The 26,843-nt window shown below is 33.9% G+C and overlaps 5 protein-coding genes across 5 annotated transcripts; 4 read left to right on the forward strand and 1 right to left on the reverse strand.

The window, feature by feature from the left end:
* Positions 1-480: 480 nt before the first annotated feature.
* Positions 481-1,738, forward strand: HO173_000079 (uncharacterized protein; the record flags this gene model as incomplete). Its single annotated transcript, XM_037302030.1, has 2 exons — positions 481-606; positions 677-1,738. The coding sequence occupies 2 exons, from the start codon at positions 481-483 to the stop codon at positions 1,736-1,738; spliced, it is 1,188 nt and encodes a 395-aa protein (XP_037170609.1).
* A 51-nt stretch (positions 1,739-1,789) lies between these two features.
* On the forward strand, positions 1,790-2,897 carry HO173_000080 (uncharacterized protein; the record flags this gene model as incomplete). The annotated part of the gene is made up of 2 exons (XM_037302031.1): positions 1,790-1,798; positions 2,445-2,897. 2 exons carry the CDS (start codon positions 1,790-1,792, stop codon positions 2,895-2,897), a joined length of 462 nt encoding a protein of 153 aa, XP_037170610.1.
* A 3,349-nt stretch (positions 2,898-6,246) lies between these two features.
* Positions 6,247-6,978, forward strand: HO173_000081 (uncharacterized protein; the record flags this gene model as incomplete). The annotated part of the gene is made up of 1 exon (XM_037302032.1): positions 6,247-6,978. One exon carries the CDS (start codon positions 6,247-6,249, stop codon positions 6,976-6,978), a length of 732 nt encoding a protein of 243 aa, XP_037170611.1.
* Positions 6,979-7,383: 405 nt separating this feature from the next.
* On the reverse strand, positions 7,384-9,002 carry HO173_000082 (uncharacterized protein; the record flags this gene model as incomplete). Its single annotated transcript, XM_037302033.1, has 2 exons — positions 7,384-8,506; positions 8,569-9,002. 2 exons carry the CDS (start codon positions 9,000-9,002, stop codon positions 7,384-7,386), a joined length of 1,557 nt encoding a protein of 518 aa, XP_037170612.1.
* Positions 9,003-10,887: 1,885 nt separating this feature from the next.
* Positions 10,888-11,784, forward strand: HO173_000083 (uncharacterized protein; the record flags this gene model as incomplete). Its single annotated transcript, XM_037302034.1, has 1 exon — positions 10,888-11,784. The coding sequence occupies one exon, from the start codon at positions 10,888-10,890 to the stop codon at positions 11,782-11,784; it is 897 nt and encodes a 298-aa protein (XP_037170613.1).
* Between the last annotated feature and the right edge of the window lie 15,059 nt (positions 11,785-26,843).

Here is a 26,843-nt window from a genome sequence, read left to right on the forward strand (position 1 = left end):
CACCGATTCCACTATTTTCATTGTATACATCTCGGATTTTACGAGTACTGTCATGAGCGAGGTGCTGGGGACTTCTGAGATACCACCACATTCACCTAGGGATAACATTGTTTAGTCATAGTCAAGGGTGGGTGGGATGGGTTGTTGGCTATTGGCTTGTGCCTAAGGTTGCCGAATGTTGGCTTCTCATACATAAACATTTCGGATGTTTCATGTGGGCATAGCCTGTCAAAGGTCTGGAATGGCACAATGGAATAGATATTAGATAGCCTGTACAAATATTCAACAAGAGATTTGGCTCAGCTTCTTCTCCAAATTCACGCATCTGTATATTTGAAGACTCCCATCGTTGGCTTTGCTAGCGCGAATTCTTCTGCGGCCTTTCCTTGGCGGAGATCTTGGAATTCTGACTTCTTCAACCACCATGTCCCAATAACAAGTCTCATTGCCCTTGGGCAGGGCAGTCGACAGTACAACAATATGGACATCGAAGTCGAGGCGGCATTGGACTCGCCCTCCTCTGCGTCCTTCAACTCAAAGCTTCAACTCCCCTTGAGCTGTGACCCACCGGGTCCTCAAAACCCCGCGAAGCAGCGAGTATGGGTCGTGAGTCTACCACGGCGGTCCTAATGCGCTTACTGCGTATTCCAACGCCTACTAAAAAGCTGATCCTCAGGTCTTCGGCGCCACAGGCCATATGGGTCGCTCCGTCGTCAAAGCCGCCCTCGCCCACAGCGACCTTGTCACAGCAGTTGGACGTAGTTTGACAGACACACTCTCCAATATGCAACTGCTCCCTCCTGCCTCGCCCAATACCTCCTCGACGAATGCGTCTTTGGACCAATCACCATTCCTACCCCTCCTCTGCGATGTCCGCATCCGCTCAACCGTCGACGCTGTCTTTAAAAAGAGCCTGGAACATTGGGGAAGAATGGACATCATAGCGAATTGCTCCGGCTATGGTGTCATTGGTGCTTGCGAAGACCAGGATGACTATGAGATCAGGAACCAGTTCGAGACGAACTTCTGGGGTACACTCAATATAATCCAGCTCTCCCTCCCTTACTTCCGCGAACGGACCGATGCCGACAGCGAAGGCGGATGTGGAGGGCGGTATCTGATCTTTAGTAGCACGAGTGGTTCCCTTGGGGTTCCGGGATTAGGACCGTTTTGTGCTACCAAGTACGCTGTGGAAGGATTGATAGAGTCTATGCTCTACGAAACTGACGCCTTCAACATCCGCGCCACGCTCGTCGAACCCGGGCACGTCCGCGACGACGAGCCACTCTCACCCCTCGAAAAGACCTCCCCGCTCCCCACCTTCGGTCATTTCTTCATCAAACCCGCCTCCGCCCCTTACGCCTCGTCTACATCCCCCGCCGGGCACGCGAAAAGAATGGTACAATGGCTCGGGGAGCGGCAACCTACGAGTGCGGTCAAGGCAGCGGAACTGGTGTGGCAGTTGGGGCATTGTAGTTTTCCGCCGCTGAGGCTGTTGTTGGGAAGTTTTGCGGTCGAGAGTGTGAGGGATCGTCTGAGGTGTGTTACCGAGGAGATTGAGGATTGGCGGTTTCTAAGCTTCAAGGGGGATGGCGAGGCGGATGGGGTGGTGGTTAGGGAGAGGAGGGGGAGTACAAAGACGGAGGAAGGGGAGGGTGATGGGGAGGAGGAGGATGTTAAGATGGAGGGGGTGGAGGATGGGGAAGGAGATGGTGATGGAGAAGGGGAGGAGAGCTGAGGGAAATAGACGGAGAGTCTGATGGAACGGTGTCGGGCCCAGAATACAAAGATGGCTACGGTATGCACCGCTCTCCACTACGGGTCGACAGTTCAAAAGCCGCGTGATACCAGAGCAAAGCAAATATTCGAAAGCTGAATCGTGTATCGACCTTCGCCAAGGTGGACTTTGGTCCAATCGGCGGCTCAAGGCCATGATTCGACTTGGAATTGGCGAAACAGCAGTTGGGAAAGCTCTTGCCACGGCTTCGCCTCTATCCGCCACCCATCACATCGAAGTCGTTCCCTTTCTTACCGTCGTTCACGATAACACCTGATGCCGCCTCATATGCCACTCACACGCTGATGCGGTGCCACAGTGTAGTTAGTCACTCAGCAAGTCGAGCTTGTCAACCCTTGCCACCCTCAATACCTCAATTTTTGCTGATTCAACATCATGATGAATCCACTTTCTTGCAACATCCTCCACGAGAATTTCATCCAGGCTAGGAAGGAATCAGCCACAATGCCTACATCAAACCTTCCGCTTCCTATCCCTACCACAAGAGCTTCGAGACCAAATCTACGATTCACACCTCTCCGCAACATACAACCACTGCCTACCTGATTCCTCCAAACTCTGGGTTTCCCCCTTCATCAGAAAACCACCGCACTTTCAGGGTCTTGCAATTCTTCTGGTGTCCAAATCCGTTCATGAAGAAGCCAAGCTTATCCTGTACAAATGCGGCACTTTCTTCTTCAATTTTCCACAAGCAATCGCTGCTCTGCGACACGATCTTCTCAGCACCGCCGATCTTCAGAATATCATCATCGACCTTGACTTGGATATTATATTCTCATCCCTACACAGCCAAGACGCAACAGATCTTGTCAAGCAGTTCGCACAGCAAACTATCACCCTTACTCGAAGATTTTGTGTAGTCCAGATTAGGTGTGTCTCCGAGGCGGGCTTCCTACTGGGCGAGATGGGAGAGGTAAAAGCGCTTACAGATGCAATTGGTGAGTTGAAGGGTTTCAGGACTGTCTTGGTGAAAGTTGCGCGTTCGAGGTGGAAGTTGAGGAAGATGATGGAGCATGTTCTTCCGTTTGATGAGGAGTTGGGGACTCACTGGGAGGGGACCATGTGCAAGAAGGAGATAAGGTGGGACGATGATCTGTAGGTCTGTTTGGTATAGTGAGTACGGCGGGGGCTTCGGGATGGCATCTGGGTGAGGGGGGATAGTCTCAGTGAAGCGCGAGTTGGAATCGCTTTGGAAAGAGAAATCCCTAGCTTTTGCCCGAAATGAGTACGTCAAGTTCGATCGCTGCTGGCATGTGGTTGAGAATCTCGATCTAGGAGCCAGGGAGGGAAATACCACGGACAGGAACAGCGAGGAATCGCTGCTCCTCGAAAAAAAAATAAACATATTCCACCTTCCAGCGTTGGAATTTCAAGCCTACGCCATCGTCTCAGTCTTTCCCCCAGATTCGACCGCAACTCACCAAATTTGTTGAAGATATCCGATCCGACATAGCTCCAACACGGGTTGGGCTCGAGAAGCTTGGTTCAAGTCGTGTCACGCTTGTTGAGGAGATATATGAGAACGGGGTTTACGGCGTTAAACGGCTGCATAAATATCCCATTTGATTCGATTGCATGAACGGTTGAAGTTGAGTAAGCCTTCTTGATAGCCTTATAAGGCAGAAAGTGGGGCCGCGAACATATCATTCTTTGTTCAACCATCTGCATCTGGACGACATAATGCCTCGAACACGCCTCTCCTCAGGTCCGTCACCTTTAGAGGCACGCTACCCGCAGAGCACGACCCATCAACACCATGCTATCCAGACCGGTTGCATCCTTTGGCTACCAAGGAAAGACGACATTGATGAACGCCTTCTCGCAGGTGTAGACATCGGAGACGGCTGCTTCAATCATCCCATCGTAGTTCTCTCCACCAACCGAGTAGAGGGAAAGGCAACCGTACTCATCGTTAGCATTCCAGCCCACAAGTCTTCGGAGCTACCGTTCAAACCTCCCGACTGACACCAGAAGCTTACTTCCTTCGATGGCCGCGATCTCGCCGAGAGGTATCCAGAAAACCGACACCAACGCACTCGCCACCTCCCCATCTCCCCCAGTGCCCCTCACCCCGACAACGGCATCCTCTTACTCCTCGACGGCAACCTCCAACTCCGGAAAAAGACTTATGTAAAAACAGAGGTCAAAGTAATCCTCACCGCAGCATCCCTGATCCCCTACTCTCGCTCCCGTAAAGAATACAAACTCAACCAAACATCCTCCAACCTTCTAGCAGCATACGCCAACTCCACCCTTCCCACCCCCACGCCGCACCTTTACGCTCCTCCTCCTCCCACCACCACCACAACATCGCGCCATTCCATGCGCACAATCACCCACCCACAACCACAAACCCCATCACCACCTCCTCCCACCCCCACCCCCATCCTCATCCCCCACACCCGCCCCCGTCCCCCATTCCAAATCGAACCGAGCATCCCCCCTCAACGCAACACCCGCACATCCCCACCCCCGCCCCCCTACTCAACCCCGTCTCCCACACCACCACCGCCGGACCCTCTTCCCCTCGCAGCCTTCCTGCTCCCCCTCCTCCTGCTAGGCTTCTGGGGCGCGGCCGCGTACGGGCGGCGCCGTCTTGGGAAATGGGCTTCCGAGGGGGTGAAGCGGAAGTGGGGGGTTTGGGTGGGGTCTTGGCGAGGAGGCTTCTGCGTGTTGTGGGGGATGGGGCGGGGGGTGGTGGGGTTGGGGTTGGGGCTGGGGGGTGGGGGTTGGGGCTGGGGAAGGGAGGGGGGGGTGGGGGATGGATGTGAGGGCGTGGATGGATGTGGGGTTTTTGTGAGGAAGGGGAGGAGGAGGAGGGGGAGGAGAGTGGAACTATCGTCTTCCCGTCTTGAAACTAGATGCGTAGAGGGAGTACCCCGTCCATCCATATCAGCACAACGGTGCCATAGCAGTGCCTAATATCCCTGCCATCACCCCGGCCCTGAACGATCCCATTCGTTGCAAGACACCCTACCCATAAACCCCCCCCCCTGGTCAAACTCCAGGGATAGTGAGTGAGTCATGAGTAACCCTGGAAGGAAAGGTATCAGCCAAACAGAACCATTGCTCCGTCGCCTACAACTACAACTCCCGGAGCGTTCGACAGCTGGTGTTGAACGATAATGCACGAGGCTTCGCTTCTATCCTTTCTGGAGGCCGTTCTGTCTGGAGATATCTATGGACCTTTCGCCGACAATCTGTGTTCTAGCCTCTTGACATTTGGTTCATCGTTATGTGGATGTTACTCCTGTTGGAGGAAGGGTGGTCGTTTTACTTCTTCTTACTTCTTCTCTTCTTCTTCTTACTTACTTACTTACTTACTTACTTACTTACTTACTTACTTCATACCTCCAAATGCTCACCGGTCCGCCGGGTGGACTTTCGCGAGGGAATGGAAGCGAAAAGGGAAAAAAAAGGCTGGAGAATCTAACCAACCAACCAATCCGTATTAGCGGCACAATCGGCATCTTCACCCCGAAGCCACCATCCCGGACGCGGATGATACGCACGCCCCCCTCCCACTTTCCCTTATCAAAACTCCCTCCGGACCCCAGCTCCCAACCCAACCTCACCACCGACTACGCATCCACATCCACCATCTCAGACGTCGACGACCATCCCTCGTCCCCCCCAACTCGACCAAACGGTCTTTCCACCACCGCCACCCTCAAAGCACAGTCTTGAACGCTGACACCTTGCCCCCGCACATGCTCGTTAGGAAAAGATGTTGGAGCCGGATGTCGGCCTGCAGCGGTGGGGTGGGGAAGGGTGGTGGAGAAGCAGGAGAACGCGGGACGGTGGCGGGATGGATTGGAGGGCCGGGGCGGTTTGCCGAGGTGTTGATGGTTTTCGAAGCCGGCGCGACGAAGGTGGCGCGTGCGTGTTTGTTGGGAAGGAAGGGAATGCGGCGGAGGGTGGAGTAGACGCACGGTCAGCTGTTGGGGAAAGGTCGAAGATGGGGATGCTGTGGTTAGGGAGGATCTGGTTGGCCTTTTCGTGGGCGAGTTTGGAGACATGGAGGATGGCGGGATGGGAGGGTAGGGCTTGTTGTGTGGGAGATTTGCGGCGATCGCGGGCGTTGAGGTAGAGTCAGGGTTGAGGTGGCTCGACGAGGTGTGTTGGTGTTAAAGTGTCGCTCTAGATGGGGTTGCGGAGTTTGGGAGGGAGGGCGAGAAGGCGAAGTGGAGGGTTTGGTGGGTTCGTCATTATGGAAGCTGTGTAGTGACAGAGGTGTGATTGGGAGACCGGTACGCTGGGTGACAAAGATGATGGCGGTGGTGTAAGTGGGCTCACGGGTGCTGATCTGCTAGAGGATTGAATATCTCGGTCGCTTGTGTTGAAGATATGTGTTGACTCAGAGTAACGGCCTACTTCTGTCTTCTTCCATCCGCAAGTCTCATTCCCTCAAGATCCACAATCTTCCGTAACCGCCTCCAAACTCCACAATGGCTCCCGCCGGAACGGATCAAATACCAAAGCCCAGATCAGCTCTCTTATTGCTACCGCAAGAATTGCGCGACCAGATCTACAAAGACCTTTTAACACCAACGACATTTTTAGTCGAGAACCCTCGCAACGGAGAAATCCTTTCGTATCTTCCCCTGCATCAGCATACCCGCCTAGCGATTCTGAATGTCTCGAGATCGACTTACGAAGAGGCGAAGAGAGTGCTCTACAGACACGGTCATTTTCATCTCAACGCTTTCACCGCCGGCTCGCCTCCTCTGCACGAAGAAATCAAAAACATACCAGCCATCACGCTGCTGCAAGATATCACCATTAACCTCGACGTCGGCACAGCTTTTTCGCTCGGTTATGACAAAGCCAAGTTCGCCGGAAGTGCAACGATGCTAATCAGCTATTTAGCGAGGCTGGACCCTGCTTTCCCAGGAAAACGTTGCGTGGTGGTAATTGAGCTTGTCTTGGACGCGAGTTTCTTGTTGGGGCTTGTTATGACTGCAGGGCGTTTCAAAGATGCGTTGGGCCGTTTGACGGCGTTCAGAACCGTGGAGGTGAAGATAGGGCATTTGAGGATGAGTCTGGGAGGGGACTTGGATTGTATGGCCCCATTGTACAATGCGTTGGATGAGAGGTTGGCGATGACCTTGGGAGGAGGGGAGGAAGGATGTGACGAGGAGGGACGCTTTAGTCTGGTGTACCATCCGCGACGAGGGTGAGCATGACGGTTGCTTTGGCGTGCGGATGATTCTTGCAAGCTGAGTCAGGGTCAGGAAGGTTTGCCTTGATTAATCGAATGGCACTGAGGATTGGCTTGTTCATCTGTCAAGCAAGAAAGATTCGACTTACCAGATCAGAGTCTAGCCCATAATATTATCGAGCTTCGAGGAGGGACCAAACGGCCTACTGCGCCAAATATTTTCCCTCCAAGCCCCGGGATTCCCCCATAATCGTCCGGAGCTGCTGAAGTGATTATTTAAGTATCTCTAGGCTCTCTTGATGTGAAGGGAACAGAGCCTGAACCATGCTCGAAGGCGGTGCTAGGAAACTCATATTTTCGGATGCTTGCAGATGAGTCGCTGCGTGTACTAAGGTAGTAAGATCTGTTTACTCGCAAGATCGAGTTACTCGGCCGATGAGTGAAAGTCTTCGGAGTAAATACTGGAACTGTCGTCTCCGCTATTATTCTCTAGTTTCGGTGGTGGCTGGTCGGCGGACGCGAAGCTGCCGCTACCCGGTGGGGAAAGCAACTTGTCCAGCTCTGATAGCGAGTGGCCAGCTTGGATACAATGCTCCCTGGAGAGCCTGATAGCGTTTCGTAGCTCTATCAGCCGATCCCTTAAACCGATCATAGATGGTTGTGCGGAAGCTGAAGTACCATCGTCTACGTAAGGTATTTCTTTGACCTTTCCAGTTGCCGACATCTGAATGCTTGGTCTTTTATCGAGTAGACGTATGTGATCTTCACAAAGAGTAGTGACTTGCCAGAGTGATACATACTCCACCACCTCAGGAGGGTATATGCTCGCTAAAGACTGCCGTAGTATACGGTGAATGGCACTGTGATCAACCTCATTCTCTGAGCTCTCAGGCTGGCGAGTCTGAGAACTTTTGGCAAACTCTGCATATAAGAAGCTACTTTTGTTCCCCTCTTCCGAGGGCTTTTTCATATACTGATTGTTAGTATCGTCGGGTTCATCCAAAAACGAGCGATATTCCGCGGAAGGTATGTGGTAATCAGGTTGAATACCGTACTCTACAGACGTTTCCCTTTTCCCTTTTGATTGGCTACTGGAAGAAAGATGTTTTCGACTTCCAGTCGAGGAAGTTCGTCGTGGAGCGTGTGCCGTGGCTGAGTCTCTGGCAATAGAGATCTCACCACTAAGTTCGGGCGATGGACCAGAATTTAACAAATTTGGACCACGATTCCCTCCTTCTTCGACGGCGGAAGGTCGATTTTCAGTATAACTGGAGCCTCGCCTTGTATGATTATTGCCAGTCTCAATCTCTGACAGGCTCGCAACACTGGTGCTGGTGATCATGGCTTCGAGCCTTGTCAGCTCCGTGCGGATACTGTCCATGCTTCTAATGCTATGTGCAGAGCTATGCATACTGGTCATCGAATAATGCTCGATCCGTCTGAGCGCTTCTACATGAGCACCATGAATAGACAGCGAGGTTGAAAGAGCTTCATCGAATCGGCCGCCAATCTGATGAACCTGATTAGATGTATCGATGTCTATAGTCCTGAATCTACTGTCAATACCCAAAGGCATATGCGGAGCTGAGCGAGCGAGCAACTTGCGCACCTCCCAAAGACAGCAAGACTGAGACATAGAGTCTGCCTGTGCCTCCCAATCTCCTCCCTTATCGTCTGGATAGCAGTATTATTCACAGCCAAGCGGAACTTCCTCAACCAAGCCTTCCCTCCGCTGTCGGAGCCAGGGCGCAGCAGCCTCGCGGTCGCCAACCAGATCTGCACATCTTTGGCGCAATCCTCGAGCTTGATGTCCAGAGAAGCGAAGTTTTGACCCCTTCGCCGCGCCTGTGCCCGTTCAAGCACATCGCCGATGTTTTCCAGTACTTGAATTAGCGAGTTGATGTCGTTCAAAAGACGACTGATAGTCTTGGACGCTGATGATATATCGGAGAAAAATTCGCTAAACTTGATTAGGCCGTCGATGCTTTGCCCGACCACTGTGATGATGCCTGCGATGCTGGCTGCGGCGGCGACGGCCTCCATGGTGGGATTCTCATTCCATCTGCCGGATCGAAGAGCGCTTCACGACAGTGCAGCTTTTTAAATAAAGAAGAATGATGCATGTTGGACGAGGCTCTATGTATGACGAGGCACGGACGAATTGACGTCGCTTTGCAGGCACAGCCTCACAGCCTCATCCAATAGACGCCGCCAAGAGACTAAAAGTATACACCTTCCATAAAAGGTTAGATCATGAGAAAATCGTGGCGCGGCTACAAGTGCATCGACTCTTCATAACGCGCGCACCGCAGAGAGAATGAAGGATGCCTCACCACAGCTCGGCGAGAGTAGGATAGCCAGGGTTATTGAACCACCGCAACGAGTGAAAGAAGCCAATCTCCATATCTACTATGGGTAACGTTGGATGGTGGTTAGCCGATGGATATACTGACACGGTCTACTGTTTGGTCAGGAGTCCCTTTTTCAATTCCACCTCACGGTCAGGATGACCTTGATGGCTACGCTGAACCCGCCTTTCTCAACGAGAACTATGAATGTTCAGGAGGTTCATGGACGAATATCTAATCTTCGTACTGTCGCCTCAGTCATCCCTGACCAGGACCCGAAACGGATATAAAGTACTTTGATCGGGCTAATTACTAATTCATACCCCGAAACTATGAATCCTTACCGAATCATACCCTAATTACTGAATCATACCCCTAGGGGTATGATTCAGTAATTTGCCATTACTTGGGGTATGATTCGTATTACCATTCATGATAAAAATCGCAAAGGAGAAAATTCGCGACCTGGGCCATCCGACCATAGAAAAAAGGAAATATCTCCGACCGTATTTAATGGGTGACCTATCAGCTTAAATATATCAGATGAAAGCCGAGTGGGTGTTAACAGCACCCCCCACGCGGGCCCCCCCCTCTACGGGGGCTATTTAGTTCAAATAGGGGCTGTCAAGCATAGACACCCGGACCAGGCTTTTTGCGCTTGACAGCCAGACACCCCTATTTAAACCTAAATAGGGCCCCTAGGACGTCGCAGGGCCCCCTGGCTTGCTAACAGTGGGCTAAATTTGACCCCCAGCCTGTCTATATTTAGTCTGTGACTTTATTTCACTCCCAATAGTCTACACAGCAAGTTTGGTAAATTACCGAATCAATTAATCCTTACCGAATCATACCCCAAATTTTGGTGTAGGGGTATGATTCAGTAATTAGGGTATGATTCGGTAAGGATTCATATTCGGGATATAAAGTACTTTGCTCTGCATGTTGCCGTCCCGAAGATGTGCCGCGAGTCTCCTACTTCTCTGTTCGCAAGAAACGTGTCACCGTTTTCATCCATTACTCGTGCCATCCACAAGTGAATTATCTCGCTTAATAGCGCCGGGAGAACCCACCAATCAATCTACCCAGATCTCCCGGAAATCGTACTGAAATACACCTTATTTTGTAGAGAAAGAAGCTGATAGAGCGGCACACTCTCCTATCAAATATCAAAACATCAACGAAATGACAACAATGACAACTATATATATGTGTACGTGACTTCCTAGGCCTTTCTACTACTCAATTGACCAATCAGGGACCCCAAATAATTTCCCTACCGAGCACCGTCGTCCTCGAGTGAGGGATAACGTCACGCCAAGACGCTAAAATTTTAGCCGGATAATTCATTTCTGGACGGCACGAGTACTGCACACCCTTTCACTCTTGAAAAGCTTTCTGACTTGACTACATCCTCACTCCGTGCATCAACACAAGGCATTGCGCCCTCGTGAGACGACCCTGCCACAACACTCCAACCAGATCTCGTCACCCACAGACCTCAAGGTGATCGGCACCGTCAGGAACGTTTCAGTCTTCATCAGCGGGACGTGCTCTACTCTGGCCTCGGATCCATCATCAACATGGCTTACAGCAGCTCTTTCCAACCCTTGGCCTCTACAAACCCACAAGAATTCACGACGACAGAGACTTCTGTCACAAGCTTGATCAGCGGGCTACAATCTCAATACGACACGAGCTCTTCCACTCTATCCACGTCGTCTACGCATGCTGTGACCTCCGGAAGTAGAGCCGTCCTCAGCAGTGTTGGCGAGCTGCCCAAGTCGTGCGGCTTCCTTACTCTTGCCGGGGAGTTACGTAACATCATTTACGGCTATCTTATCACGTCTGGCCAGATCGAGATACTCCGGGTTTCTCGGCAGTTGCACGACGAGGCGAATGGCCTTCTCTACAAACAAGGGATCTGTCGACTATGTTTCGAGCTTGACAGCCCCAAACACCAACCCAAATCTCTACGCCAAATAAGGATACCTTCGAACAACAAAGTACAGAACTTCAATCTCCTCATCTTCCCCTCCCCCACCTCGGCTCCCCTAGTCAGTCGTGGCTTCGTACATTCTGTCCACGCTTCCGGTGACTGCCACATTATTCTGGTCTGTCGAAAACCATGCTTATACGCCCCCGACACGTCAATCGCTCCCTTATTCATCATTGAATTCCTCAGCACTTTCAAGCTTCTCACATTGAGGATCCACTTCTCCCACACCCTTCACCCCATGGATAGACGGAATAGAACAGTGATGGAGCCTCGTCACACGCAGAAACTTAAAGCTGTCGCAGCCTCGCTGTCGTCAGCTCTTGGGTCTCCTGAGTGGAAACCAGACACCTGTCCCAGTGCTTGCTACCAAACGTTTCCGCGCCACAGTGCACAACCTTCTATAAACCCATTCCCCAACGCTCAGTACCTTGAGTTCCATCCACGCAAGGGACGAGAGATTGCCGGCGGAGTCCACCATTAGTGTGTCAGGCAGGAGTGCGAAAAGGAACGATTCTGCGATCAGATGTTGGATGCTTTGAGTTTACTGCTAAGCTCCGGTTGTCGAAAATCGGTGCGTAGACGGGCGAACGAGAGAGGAGCCATTATCGGTAGGAAAGTGCGAGGAAAGCTGTCCAGGTACCCTGTAGAATATTATGCATTAGCCAGCGCCCAAAACGATGTTGCCTGGGAAATCAATTCCGGGATGCTATCATGCCGTACTAGCGAATGAGTAGCAAATTACCAATCTGTGTTGACATTGAGAAATGAGACACCACAAGAATCTCTTCCTTGTTTTTTTAAACGTAGAGCAAGACCATCTTTGAACTCGGGATTGCATCTCGTTAACACCTTGCGCTATGCATCAGTTTTTGACCAAGTTCATCCTTCTCTGTGGAGGAATGTGACCACATTTCAAGGCAACCCAACTCAGGGTCGTCGCTTGCTCTTTGTATTCTCATTATTGCGCTCGCTCTCCTCTTTAACCAAGACAACGCAGTCAGTATCAGTCAAGCAATCAACAGCCAAGCTGTCTGTGGTGCTTGCACCAGTTTTTATCAAATCCTATTGCCGACCTCAACTTATTGGAATATGCTCCCAGCCTTGTGGTAGGGCTAGATAACTACTATTTAAGTACTTGTAGTAAGCTTTATAGCCATGCTTCTTCTTCTAAATATGTGCTGGGGCGCGGGCTTCCCAGTGTGTGTGTGTGTGTAATTCCTACGTCGGAGGGGCGCCCCTCTAGCCATCTAGTATTGTCTCGCTAAACGTCCCACGAAAACTACACGCATAAATAAGTTCTAAATGATGATTGGCTAGGTTCTAAGGCCTAGTAGTATATAGATAGTAATCTATTATATAGCTTAGCTCTAGAAAAACTTCCTCTATATAAAATAGAAGATTTAAAGTTTAAGTATAAGAGAATATTAAAAAAATAAGACGCGGGTAAGTAGAAAAAGTATAAAAACCTTTTTTTATAATAAGAGGAATAAGAATAAGAAGTAAAAAATAGATAGAAATATCGTCTATTTAAGGCTCTTTTAATATAATAATCTTAGTTATTCTATTATAAATATATATTATATTTCTTTCTTACTAATCTTTAATTAAGCTATAATAACTAATATTATCTTATATAATATTTTATAAAAACTATATATATAAATAAGTTTTAAATAATAATTAATTAGATTCTAAAAAATAATAATATATAGATAGCAATTTATTATATAATTTAGCTTTAAAAAAACTTCTAAAATAAATAATTTATATTTAATAGAAATTTATTAGCTTTAAGCTATATAAGAATACTATAGATAATATAATATAATAAGAATATAGATCGAGTATATCTCGATATATAAGTAATATAAGTTAGACTTTTAATAATTAAATAGTTAAATCTTATTATTAATTAAATCGACGTTTCTCGCGAAGATAGTAATCTCTTTATAAAAAGAGTATTCTAAGTAGTAATCTAGATAATCGAGTATATATAGAGTACTATATAGCGTAGCGATAATATATTATCTTATAAAGACTTTATCTAAATTAAATAGCGATAATAACTTATTAATAGAGAAGCGAGTAAATAAGTTTTATAGCGAATAAATAAAGTAGATATTATTATTTATAGCGATAATAAATAGCGTAATTCTTCTTTTAAATAGATCTATCTTCGAGAATAATAGCGATAACTTTATATAATAGCTATATAGCGTAATTAAATATCTTATAATATATTATTATTCGAAATCGCTATTTTTAAATTTAGTTTAAAATTATATAAATTTATCTATATAAAGAAATATAATAAATATAAAATAAAAGAAAGTATATAAGATAGCTTTCTTTAGAGAAGTTTTATTAAATTAAATAAGAATATAAAATAGTAAATCTCGCGTAATTAAATAATATTCTTTAATATCGATCTCGTTATATAATCTACGAATATTAATAATTACTCGCTATAATAGTAGATAATAAAAGATCTTAAGATTCTCGAATTTTATATTTATATAAGCTAAACGAACGTCTATAAGATAAATCTTAATAAATTTAATTTAAATATAATAATTAGCTAGACGTATTATCTAGTTAATAAATAATTAAATAATAATAAGAAATATAATAATTCTTAATAGAATATAAAACTCGATATAGAAGGCCTTCGTTATTTAATAGCTATTTCTTATCTTATTAACTAAATTCTATTAAATATATCTCGCGATATTATAATTTAGAGAAATCTTCTTATATTATAATTTAAATAGACTATAATTTAATAATTTCTACGTAGATTAAGAGCGTTTAATTATAAATATAAATTAATAATTTTATTAAATTTAAAGCGAGAAAGTAAATTAGTTAAAGTATTCTATTTAATAAAGATTTAAATTATATTATAAATGATATCGTATTAAGCGAATAATATGACTATTTACTTAAGTAGTATTATAATTAATTTATATATAGAACTATTATTAATACTCTTAATAATAGTATTATTATTATAGTAGAGTATAAGATATAATTAATATAAGCGAGATAGTTATCTATAAATAGCTATAAGAATAATAAATATCTTTTTAAATTAAATATTCTTCTTATAATAGCGAATAGCGAAGTATATATTAAACGTATCGTTTAATTTAGAATAAATAGCGATATTCTCGAGAATATACTTTTTTATTTTATACTTATTAGAAGCGTTTATTTATATAAAATAGTAATAATATATAACTATATAACGAAATAGTTATATCTTATTTTATCTAGATAGAAAGATATCTTATTAATATAGATTTATTACGATTATAACGATAATATAATAATATCCTTATTTTTTAAATAATATAAAATAGAGTCTTCTTAGAAAAGTCTTATTAGAAATTATTACTTTAGCGAAGAAGAATAGTAGATTTATTATTAATTTAAGCTCGTTATAAGAAGTAATTTATTTATTTAAAAGAGCTTTTATTAATTTTCTCGCTCTTTTTAACTTATCGAGAGAGAGCTTAATTTTTATCTTCTCGCTATTAAACTTAATTTCTAAAAATTTAACTCGAGTATTTTTCTTATTCTTAATATAATTTATTTTTAAATTATAATTATTATAAATAATATTAAAGTTATCGCTAAATTAGATTATATTATTATTAGACGAAAGAATAATAAAGAAATCGTTTAAATAGTAAAAAACGATATTTTAAAATAGAATAATAATAAGTATTTAATAAAGGGCCTTAATAAATAGATTAAAAATAAAGAATACGATATATAAGTTAAATAATAAGAATCTATAAATATAATAGAAGCTATTCTAAAAGAAATCTAGTAATTAAAAATTTAATTCGACTATAGAAATATATCTAAATACGTTAATAAGATCTCGCTTAATTATAATTATATTCTTACTTTAAATAAATAGAATATTAATAATATTATTTAATATAGTATACTTAAGTATTTTATAAATCTTATAAATATAATAATTAACGAATTATAATTATAGAAAAAAAAGATTATAAATTCTTTTTTAATCGTTATTATACTTTAAGATAAAATCTAATAAAGATAAAATAAAGTATTTCGAGAGTTTTATATCTAACCGTATTAGATAATCGTTATTCTTCTACTTTTAAAGATTTTTAAATAGTATTTTAAGTATTATAGCGATATTAGAGTAAGGTTTATTTAATAATAATTAACTAAGATCTTAATAGTCTATTTTAATATCGCGGGCGATAATTATAAATAAGATATTAATAAATATCTAATTAAGATAATTCTTTAGTTTTTTTTTAATCGTCTTTTTTTAATAAATTATATCTCTTTAATAAAGACTTACTTAGCGAGATAAATATATATAAAAATAATTTAACTATTAACTTAGAATCTCTTAATATTAATTATAATTGAGAAATAAGAGAGAGTTTTATACTTAGCGAGATAATATTAGCGAAGGTTTTATTAATATAATTAATAATAGAGTATAATTAGCTATATATATTATATATATATAAATAATAATAACTTTAAAGAGTTATATAGTTTATTATAATTAAATTAATTATAGTAAAATAATTAAGAGTTTTAAATATTTTAATAAGAAGATATAGAAGTAGTATTACGATATATCTAAGATAAAGTTTAATTTAAATATAAATTATATAATAAATAAGCTTCTAATTAAGTAAATAAGGGTTACTATCTTAAAACTCGATTTTCTAAATAATTATTAAGTATTTATTATATATAAATATTATCTTAATAAAGCTAAATTCTATTATAGACGAAGATCTCGTAAAAATAGTATATTAATTAGAAGATATAAATAGTTAATAGATTAGAAATATAGGTTAATAATAAGTTTTAAAGAGATAGAATAATTATTTTATAAGTAAAGAAATATATAATCTAATTATAAATCTCGAAGTATTAAAGAAGCTTCTTAAGTTTCTTAATCTTTTTATTATCGCTAGCGAGATAATTAATAAAGCTATTAAATAGCTTATTAAGATATTTAATATTAAATATCTTATAATAGATTTATTTAATTTATTTTAAATTTATCGTTTTAAAATAAAGAAGAAGAAAGATTATTATAAGATTATTATCTTAATATAAGAAGAAGCGATATAATATTACTTTTATCTTAAACGATATTAATATTCTCTATTACGATAAAATTAAAGTTAATTATAGAGTTTAAAGAGATATAGATAATAGCTAAGAAGATAAAGTAAATAAGAAAAATTAATAGATCGATAATATAAGAATTTAGAATATAGATTAATATATAATAAAGTTAGCTAATTAGCGATAAATATAAATTTTATTAATCTTATTCTATATATATACGAGTTCGTTATAATTCTAAAATATATTATTTTTATCGATTTATTTCTATTTAAGTTTTTAATAAATTAATTATAATTAAATAATATAGAGATTAAAGATTAAGTTTAACGAGATAAGTAATTCTATTAAAGAATCTAATTAATAAATAGAAGATATAGTAAGAATAGAGAGAGATAAGAGTTTATTAGAAAGCTCTTTTATAAATTTTATAGATGATTTTTATAAAGATAATAATTTAATAACGATAGTCTAACGTATAGTTATAATCTTTATAATAAATTTATAAGAATACTTAAGAGTTATTAATAGTAACTAAATAGTAGTAATATAAGTAGAAGAATAATATATTTTTTAAATGAAAATTTCTTTTATCTAATATTAGAAAAGAGAAAAGTGTAAAAACCTCTTCTTACGACGAGAGGAATAAGAATAAAAAGTAAAAAATAGATGGGAGCATCGTCTATTTAAGGCTCTTTCAATATAGCAATCTCGGCTATTCTATTATAAGTATGTGCTATGCTTCTTACTAGCCTCTAATTAAGCTATAGCGAATAGACTAGAGTAAGATCGTTTTTTCTTACTCGACCTTTTAACTATATTCGATTTTTACGTATAATATACTATCTAGAGTAATCTATACGTCTAAAAAAAAGAAAGAAAACTATATTAATTAAATTGTCTTCGAATTATATTTTTCTAATTCTATCTTATCTTACTTTTATTAAAATCTCTTATATTATTTATTCTATTATCTTTTATTAAGTATTAATTAATTAATTAGCTTTTATAAAGTCGCTCGAAAGATAATATTTTAAATATCTTTTTTAAAGTAGATATCTTTATACTTTATAGCTATTATAGTAAGAAATAACGACGTATATAAAATATATTCTCTTTTAAAAAACTATTATTATATTATAATTATACTTTAATTATTATAATCGCTAAATTAATTATTTATATCTTTTATACTCTTAAATCCTACGCCTAAATAGAGTTATTATATTACTTCTCTATTTATAATATTTAATCTAATACTCGAATAATTTCTATCTCGCGAATAAGCTTCTAAAGATTTATTTTAAGAATATCTTTTATATCGTATAATAAATATTAAATATATTCTCTCTTATATATTAATAATTATTATTTATAATATTATCTTAAAATAATAAATTATATATTCGCTTATAGATAGATTAACTAGCTTCGCTAGAGGGTTTTTTATAAAAGAGTTTACTCTTATAAAGATCTTCTTATTTATTATAAAAATATATTATCTTTAAAGATTTTTATTTTATAGAAAAATTATAACTTTAAAGCGAAGATATTCGAGTTTAATTATTTATTACGAATCGTCTAACTCTCTAATAGAGCGATATAATTACTATTATACTTCTTTAAAAGAGTATTTTATAAGTTTTTAATAATATTATAATTAATTTTAATTCTATTTTTTTAACTATATTTAGAATTATAAGCGATTATTTTTAGATATAATAATATTAATATATTCTATATTATATATAAAATATAGCGTTTTTATATCTCTTTAAATATCTTAATTATAATAGTTATTATTAAAAGTAAGAAGATATTATAAGATATTATAAGCGAGATTAAGAATAATAAGATTTAACTTAATTAATTAGAGATTATATCTAAGATCTATTAGCGTAAATAGAGATTTAAGAATTAAAAGTTAGATATAATTTATATTAAGAAGAAGATAAAAGTTTCGAGATTATATATAGTCTCTTATTATAAGATATAATTATTAGCTATTTTATTAATAAAGTAATTATTTTTCTAGTAATTATCTATAGTAAGAATATTTTATATATACGATTTTATCTATTAGTCTTATAGATAGATATACTATAAGCTATCTATTTAAGAGAGTAAGATTAAAAAAATAAGATTATATTATTATAAGTAAATTTTAAGTTTATTATACTCTTATATATTAATTTAAAATTTAATTAATTTTCTTAAGTTTAAAAGCTTTCTCTCTTATTATTATTCTTATTAAAGAGAAATATCTCGAGAAGTCGATAATATTATATATCGTAGAAGTTTTTATAATCTATACTCGAATTTATATAATATATATCTTATTTTATAGAGTTAGAATCGAGATATTACTTTTACTCTACTATTTAAGACTATAATAGAATTACGAGATATCTACTTTTCTTTTTAAAATTCTCATAAGTCTTATTTCTTATATTTGATTATTTTTAAGATATATTTATTTTACTAAATTTATATATTTATATTTATAATTATAAGATTATTATATTTAATTATAGAATTAAGAAAACCTTTTACTATAATATATATTAAGTCTTTAAATATAAAAAGATTAATTAATATAATTAATATATTTTTAATTTATTAAGAAATATAATAAATTATCTTTAAGCGAGTTATAAAAAGTATTATATTTAATATTTAATAATAGAAATAATAACTTCTAATAATAATATTCTATTATTATTAAAATATAATAACGAATAATAATATTTCTTATAAAGATTAATATTTATAAGATTTCTAGATTTTCTAAAGCGAGTATTTTTAATTAATATTATATCGAAGAGTAGAAGATAAATATAAAAAGAAAAGAAAATAATATTAATAATATTAATAAAATAGTCTATAAATAAAGCGATTAAATATTATCTACTCGAGAATATTAAAATATATAAATTAAATTTTAATCTCTAATTTTTTAGAAGTATACTATTATTAATATATATAAAAGAATAAGATAGGGCTAAATTAGAAAACCTTAAATTTATATATATAGTTAATTATTAATTTAGAGTTATTACGCTATTTAATTAGATCGGCCAAGTTAGCCCAATAGCCCTTCTATATCTTCTTATTAAAAATTTATATATAGAAATCTTATACTTTAAGGTACTTAGCTTACGATAGATATAGTTACTTTATAATTTCTTAAATTATAAAGCTCGCTTTACGCTTTCTAACGCTATAAAAATAATAAAGTTTAATTTACTATTAATAGATTAAATAAATATTTAAATATAATAGTTATAGTAGTTATATTAGACGCGTTTAAAATCGAATAATAATTCTTTTATCTATTTATATAATTATTATTCTTCTATTATTCTATTATTCTATTAATTCTATTAATTCTATTAATTTCACTAATATAAATATAATTATCTTCGATATCCCTCCTTCTAATTAAAGCTCTCTTATTAACGCTCTTAGACTATCTTTTAGCGAATTCGCTATTATTAATAATCGAGGCCGTAAGCGAGCTTAATAGCTATCTACTACTACTTATAAACGCGTTAAAAGACTCTTAAAAAGAGCTCGAACGAATATATTCTCCTCTATATACTTCTTTTAAGTTAGCGATAGATGAATTAAACTAATATTTAAATATTCGCGTTAGAAAGCTTTTTAAAAGAGTTCGAACGAATATATTCTCTTCTATATACTTCTTTTAAGTTAGCGATAGGTGAATTAAACTAATATTTAAATATTCGCGTTAAAAGACTCTTAAAAAGAGCTTAAACGAATATATTCTCTTCTATATACTTCTTCTAAGTTAGCGATAAATAGATTAAATTAATATTTAAATATTATAATTATATTAAACGCGTTCGATTTAGATATTTATACTTCTTTTTTACTTATCTCTTAAAGTCTTTACTAACGCTTTTAGATTATTCTTTTAACGAATTCGCTATTACTAATAATCGAGGCCGTAAGCGAGTTTAATAGCTATCTACTACTACTTATAAACGCGTTAAAAAACTCTTAAAAAGAGTTCGAACGAATATATTCTTCTCTATATACTTCTCTTAAGCTAGCGATAGATAGATTAAACTAATATTTAAATATTATAATTATATTAAACGCGTTTAAAATTAAATAATAATTCTTTTCATCTATTTATATAATTATTCTTCTTTTATTTATTAATTCTATTAATTCTATTAATTCTATTATTTCTATTAATTCTATTAATTCTATTAATTCTATTAATTCTATTAATTCTATTAATTTTATTAATATAAATATATTTATTCTCGATATTCTCGCACTTAGTTAAATAAGAGAAGAATCTATAATAGACGAATACGAAGAATACTACGAAGAATATTATAAAGATAGTTATTAGTAGTAGTAATATAATAGATTTACTCTTTATAATCTTATATTAATTTACTTAGCTAGTATAAGAGAAGTTACTATAGTAGACGAATACGAAGAATACTATAAAGAAATTAAGCGATAATAAGATCTTTAGTATTAAGAATACGGCTTAGCTCTTTAAGATTCTACGTTATATACTCTCTACGATTCTATATTAAATTATTACTTAGTAAGCGAAGAATATTATTATAACTTAATTATTTTATATTAAATTATTACTTAGTAAGCGAAGAATATTACTATAACTTAATCTATTATCTCTACTATATTAAAAAGTAAGAGAAGAAATTATAATAGATAAATATAAAGAATACTACGAAGAAATTAAGCGATAATAAGATTACTATCATTAAGAATACGACTTAGCTCTTTAAGATTCTATATTATATTAGTTATTTACTTAGTTATATTACTTTAGCTAATTACTTAATCTAATATCTCTATAAAAAAGAAGTAAAAGAAGAAACTATAATAGATAAATAGCGAAGAATACTATAAAGAAATTAAGAAATAATAATAAAATTATTATTATTAAGAATACGACTTAGCTCTTTAAGATTCTATATTATATACTCTTTATAATTTTATATTAAATTATTATTTAATAAGCGAAGAATATTACTATAACTTAATTTATTATCTCTACTATATTAAAAAGTAAGAGAAGAAACTATAATAGATAAATATAAAGAATACTATAAAGAATACTACGAAGAAATTAAGCGATAATAAAATTATTATTATTAAGAATACGACTTAGCTCTTTAAGATCTTACGTTATATACTCTCTATAATTTTATATTAAATTATTACTTAATAAGCGAAGAATATTATTATAATTTAATTTATTATTTCTATTATATTAATATAGTATATTACTATAATAACGTTATAAGAGAAGAATTTACTACGATAATTATAGTTAATTAGATCTCTATAGAAGAAATATCGAATAATATATATTTAAATAAATTAAAATTATTCGATATCTTACTCTAATAGCTATTTTATTATTCGAAAGATTTTACTACGATAGAAGATAATATAGAATTTATATTACTAATTAATATATTATCTTTATTTCTTTTTAATATTTTAATACTTCTTATTATAAGAATATAGTCTTTCTCTATTTTTTATAAATAATTATTATAAATTAATTCTTTATACTTAATATATCTTTCTAATTAAATCTTAGCGCGTCTCTCTTTATATATATATATTTATATATTATATAGATTAAATTAATTTTATAATAGTAAAAGTAGATTAAAAATGTATAGTAAGCGATTAGAGTTTAATTTAACTTAGAGCTAAAACTAAAATTTTATTTAACTTAGAAAAATTAACTTTATTTAACTTAGAAAATAAAAAATCTAACTTTATAAATTTAATTTATAGGTCTTTACTTATCTTTATATTCTTTAATATATAAACTATAAATTATCTTAATATAGAAAATCTTAATACGATATCGTATATTTATATTAGATCTTAATCTTACTAAAAACTTTCAGCGTTTATATTTTTATTATAAATTTTATTATTTTTATTATTAGATTTAATTTAGATAGAATCTTTTTAATATTAATTAATTAATTATTTTAAATAGCTAGTCTATCTTTCTTAAATAAAAAATATATCTTAAGAATATAGTTTCGAGTCTAATTACTCTTCTTATAAGCGTACTCGAGCGTATTAACTATTCGATATATATAAAGAAAATTCTTAAAAGCTATCTTTATTCGTAGCTATATTACTACTAAGCTTATAGTCTTTTTTATTTCTATATAAAAGTTTATATAATAATATAATATAATTTAAAAGTATATTTTTTAGCTCCAATTTTTTTTTTTTTTTTTTTTTTTTTTTTTTATTTTTTTTTTTTTTTTTTTTATTTTTTATTTTTTTTTTTATTTTAGTAAAAAAAAATTATTTTTTTTTTTTTTATTACGATATCTATTTTATAAGCTTATCTATTATTTTATTATTTAGAATATCTTTATAAATAACGATTTAACGTAAAATAATTAATATATTTCTCTCTCTTAATTTAATTAACTTTTATATAATTCTCTTAAAAATATATTATCTTAATTATCTTTATAAGTTCGCTATTAATTATATTACTATTTAATTATTAATTTAAATAATAAGTATTAAAGATATAATACTTATAGCGATCTCGTAGATTATATTAATTTCTTCGAATTTCCTAAAGTAAATAATATAATATTCGCTATTATCGAGATATTATATTTAAATTTTATTTATTTAGAAAGCGTAAATCGATATATCTATTTTATTATTAATATTATTATTATCGATATATATATATAGAGAGCTATAATCTATATTTATAATCTTATTATATTCTTTAATAATCTCTTTTTTATTTTTATATATTTTAATATTTAGTAATTTTTATTATAAGAGCGTAATATAGAGAATACGTCTTATTACGAGTATATTCTATATTCTTAATATATTACTTAGCTCTCTTATTTATTCGAGTCTAGCGTATTCTAATAAAGATATTTATCTATTATTTAATATCTCTCTTCTATCTATATAATTCGATATTTTAATTATCTTATTTAAAATACCTATATTAATATTATATTTATATCGATTCTAATATTAAAACTAAGATTAACTTACTTATTTTATTCGTATTAGCGAACGAATTTAAAGAAACGCGCTAATAGAGACTTTAGTAAGAAATTAAGTTAAGCTATTATATTTTTTAAATAAGTCTACTAGATAGATAAATTAATTTTAAAGAATTTAAATAAAATAGCGAAACGATCTTAGTAAATAGTAGTTAAGAGATAAATAAGATATTAAATTATTTATATAGCTAGCGAATCGAAAGAAATAGCTAATATTATCTTATATTTTTATATTTAAAATATATACCCGTAGTATTACTTATAACTTTATATATTATAACGTCTAGAGTTTTAACGAAGTTCTAATTAAATAAAAAACGATCGAGTTATAACTAATTTAAGATATTCTTCTTCGAAACTTTTTTATATATAACTTCTTTATAAGATAAAGAACCCCCTAGACGGAGTAAATACACTTGAAAGACTACTATTTAAAGTACTTATAATCTTCTTAACGTCTTAAATAATTAAGAAATAAGTATATTAAATCTCTATAAAGAAATAATCTTATTTTAAACTTTATAGTAAATTTTTTTTATTTTTAATATTAAATAATTTCGATATATTTTAAAAAGGCTTTATTATTTTCTAGTATATCTAATATCTCTAATATCTATTCTTTTAAAGTATTTAAACTTCTCTTTACTTTATTTTAAATCTTTCTTTCTTCTTTTTTATAATAAAGTTTAATATCGAAAGAATAAATTAAATTAAGATCTTATTAGAGTAAATTAAGTTTTAACGAGTATTAATTCTATTAGATAATATCTCTAACGAGATAAACTTAATAAATACGTTTTAAAATATCGCTAATAATCTATAACTATAATATTAAACTAAGTATTAATTCGATAAATTTATAATTATATTAAATAAAATTCGTTAGAAGAAAGATAATTTTTAAAAGATTATTACTCGATATTATATTATTATAATAAAAAAGAATCTAGCTATAAACGATATCTATTAAATCTATAGAATAATCGAGAAAATAAATTAACTAGTTTAAGACTTTTAGAAGAATATAATTTCTTTATAGCGAAAAGTTAATAGTCTTAATATATAGTTAATAAAAGATTTATAATTATTCTTAATCGAGGAGAAACGCACGCCTAGATATTTAAAAGAGAAATTAATTAAGATCTTAAATCTATCTTTATTTATTAACGATAGCGATCTTATTTAAGACGACTAATTCTTTAAAATAAAATAGAAATTTAAGATTAATAGCGATTATTATCTTATTAAAGACTTTAAAATAATTTACGTAGTTTTATAACTCGACGATAAGACTATATAATATATAATATATAGAAGACTTCGAAATTCTATTAATTTATATTAATTTTTTATTAAGATTATAAACGAGTTAATTAATATTTATAAGAATTTAAATCGACGTAGTAATATATAGTATAATATATATACTTTATAATAAGAGACTCGACTCTTTATCGACTTCTATTTAGACTTTATTCGATTAGATATTATTTTTAATATTAAGAAAACTCTTATATTAGAGAATTATCTTCTTAAGAAATATTAGATCTAATACGTCATAGGCCTTAGCGCTACTTACGCTAAGGCGCCGACATCGTATATTCTACATTAGAGTCCCTTTTAGAATCTAGTTTCAATAATATATCTTATATATCTAGAGACTTGACGAATATAGGTCTACTTTATATACTTCGAAGTTTTAATATTTTTTAGAGATTAGTTCTATTATTAAATATACTATTAAATTCTATAACGATACTATATCTTTTATAGTCTATATTTACTAGCTAATCGCTAATAAACTACGCCTTTATAATTCTAATCTCTCTATCTTTTAAAGAAAAAGGCTTATTATTATTATAATATCGAGTTTATCTCTAAATCGTATAATAAAAAATAAAGATAATATTAAGAGCCGCTATAGCGTCGATAATAAATTCGAGAATTTCTTATTAATAAAAGATTTTACTATAAAATAACGTCTTATAGTCGCTAAGGCCGAAAATCGTCGCTTAAAATAAGAATATAAATTAGCTATATTAAAGGTTTATAATCGCGAGCTTTATAATATTAACTCGCCATTTATAATTAGCGAAAGTCTATCTACGCTAATTACTATCGCGTCTCTAGCGAATATATTAATTAAAATAAAAATACTTTACTCTAAAAGAATATATTCTTATAAGAATATTAATAAAGAAGAGTATTTACGCTAGTTTCGCGAAGTCGAAATTAAGTTTCTTATAAGTTCTAAGTATTTTATTATTAATTAATTAAGAATTATTTATTATATATAATTCTTAGAAGATAATCTTAATACTTAATAATATAAATACTATTAAATCTATAATTTAAAGAATATAACTTTTAAATTTTTTAAATAGTTTCTACTTAATTTAATAGCGGATTTAATAAATTATTATCTTCTTATATATGAAAAGTAAAAGAAGATTAAATAACACTTCGATTAGAAGATATCTATTTTTAAAATTTATTTAAAGAAGCTAGAGATCTATATAATTCTATTTTCTAAGAAGTATTAAGCTAATTTCTTCTTAACTAAGCTTAAATTAGAGCTTAAGAATAAGATCTTAAGTATTAATAATATATCGAAATAACGAAAAGAAATTCTTATTTAGATTATTATATAGAAAAAGATTTTAAAACGCGTACGCTTTAACGGCGGTTTCTATTTAAAATCTTCGAGAGGATTTATTAAGAATAAGCTTTTAAAGAATTAAATTTCGAAGCCTAAATCGACTTTAAATGGCGGCGCTTATGTAGCGCGTACTTAAGATAATAGCGTAAAGCGTAAAATCAAATTTTTTAATTCTAATTATAAGAAGAATAATTATTTCTATTATAGAAAATAGGGTTATTAGATATCTAAGTATTTAAATCTCGATAAATCGTCTATAGTTTATATCGACGTAGTATTAATAAAAAAAGATTTAACCTTATAATCGCCTTAGAAGCGAGATAAAAATAATAATTAATAGAGATAATTTCTTCTATTTTTATAAAGGAGTAAATAAAGCTTTAGAGTAAATAGAGATAACTTATTACTTTACTCGATACTAAAGCGTATATTAATTTAATTTTATAAAAGTTCGTAATTTAATAAGACTTAAAATTTTATAACGCTATTTTATTATAATCGAAAGTGCTAAGTAATTAAAGTATATATTATTATAACGCGTATTAGCTAGATTATTAATTAGTAAATAGTTAAAGTTAAAGTAAAAAGTATAATATACTCTTCTATATTATTAATTAAAAAGATCTTAATATTATATTAAATATATTT

The sequence above is a fragment of the Letharia columbiana genome, assembly GCF_014066305.1.
Source record: "Letharia columbiana isolate WasteWater2 chromosome Unknown Sc0000000_s0, whole genome shotgun sequence".
Taxonomy (NCBI): domain Eukaryota; kingdom Fungi; phylum Ascomycota; class Lecanoromycetes; order Lecanorales; family Parmeliaceae; genus Letharia; species Letharia columbiana.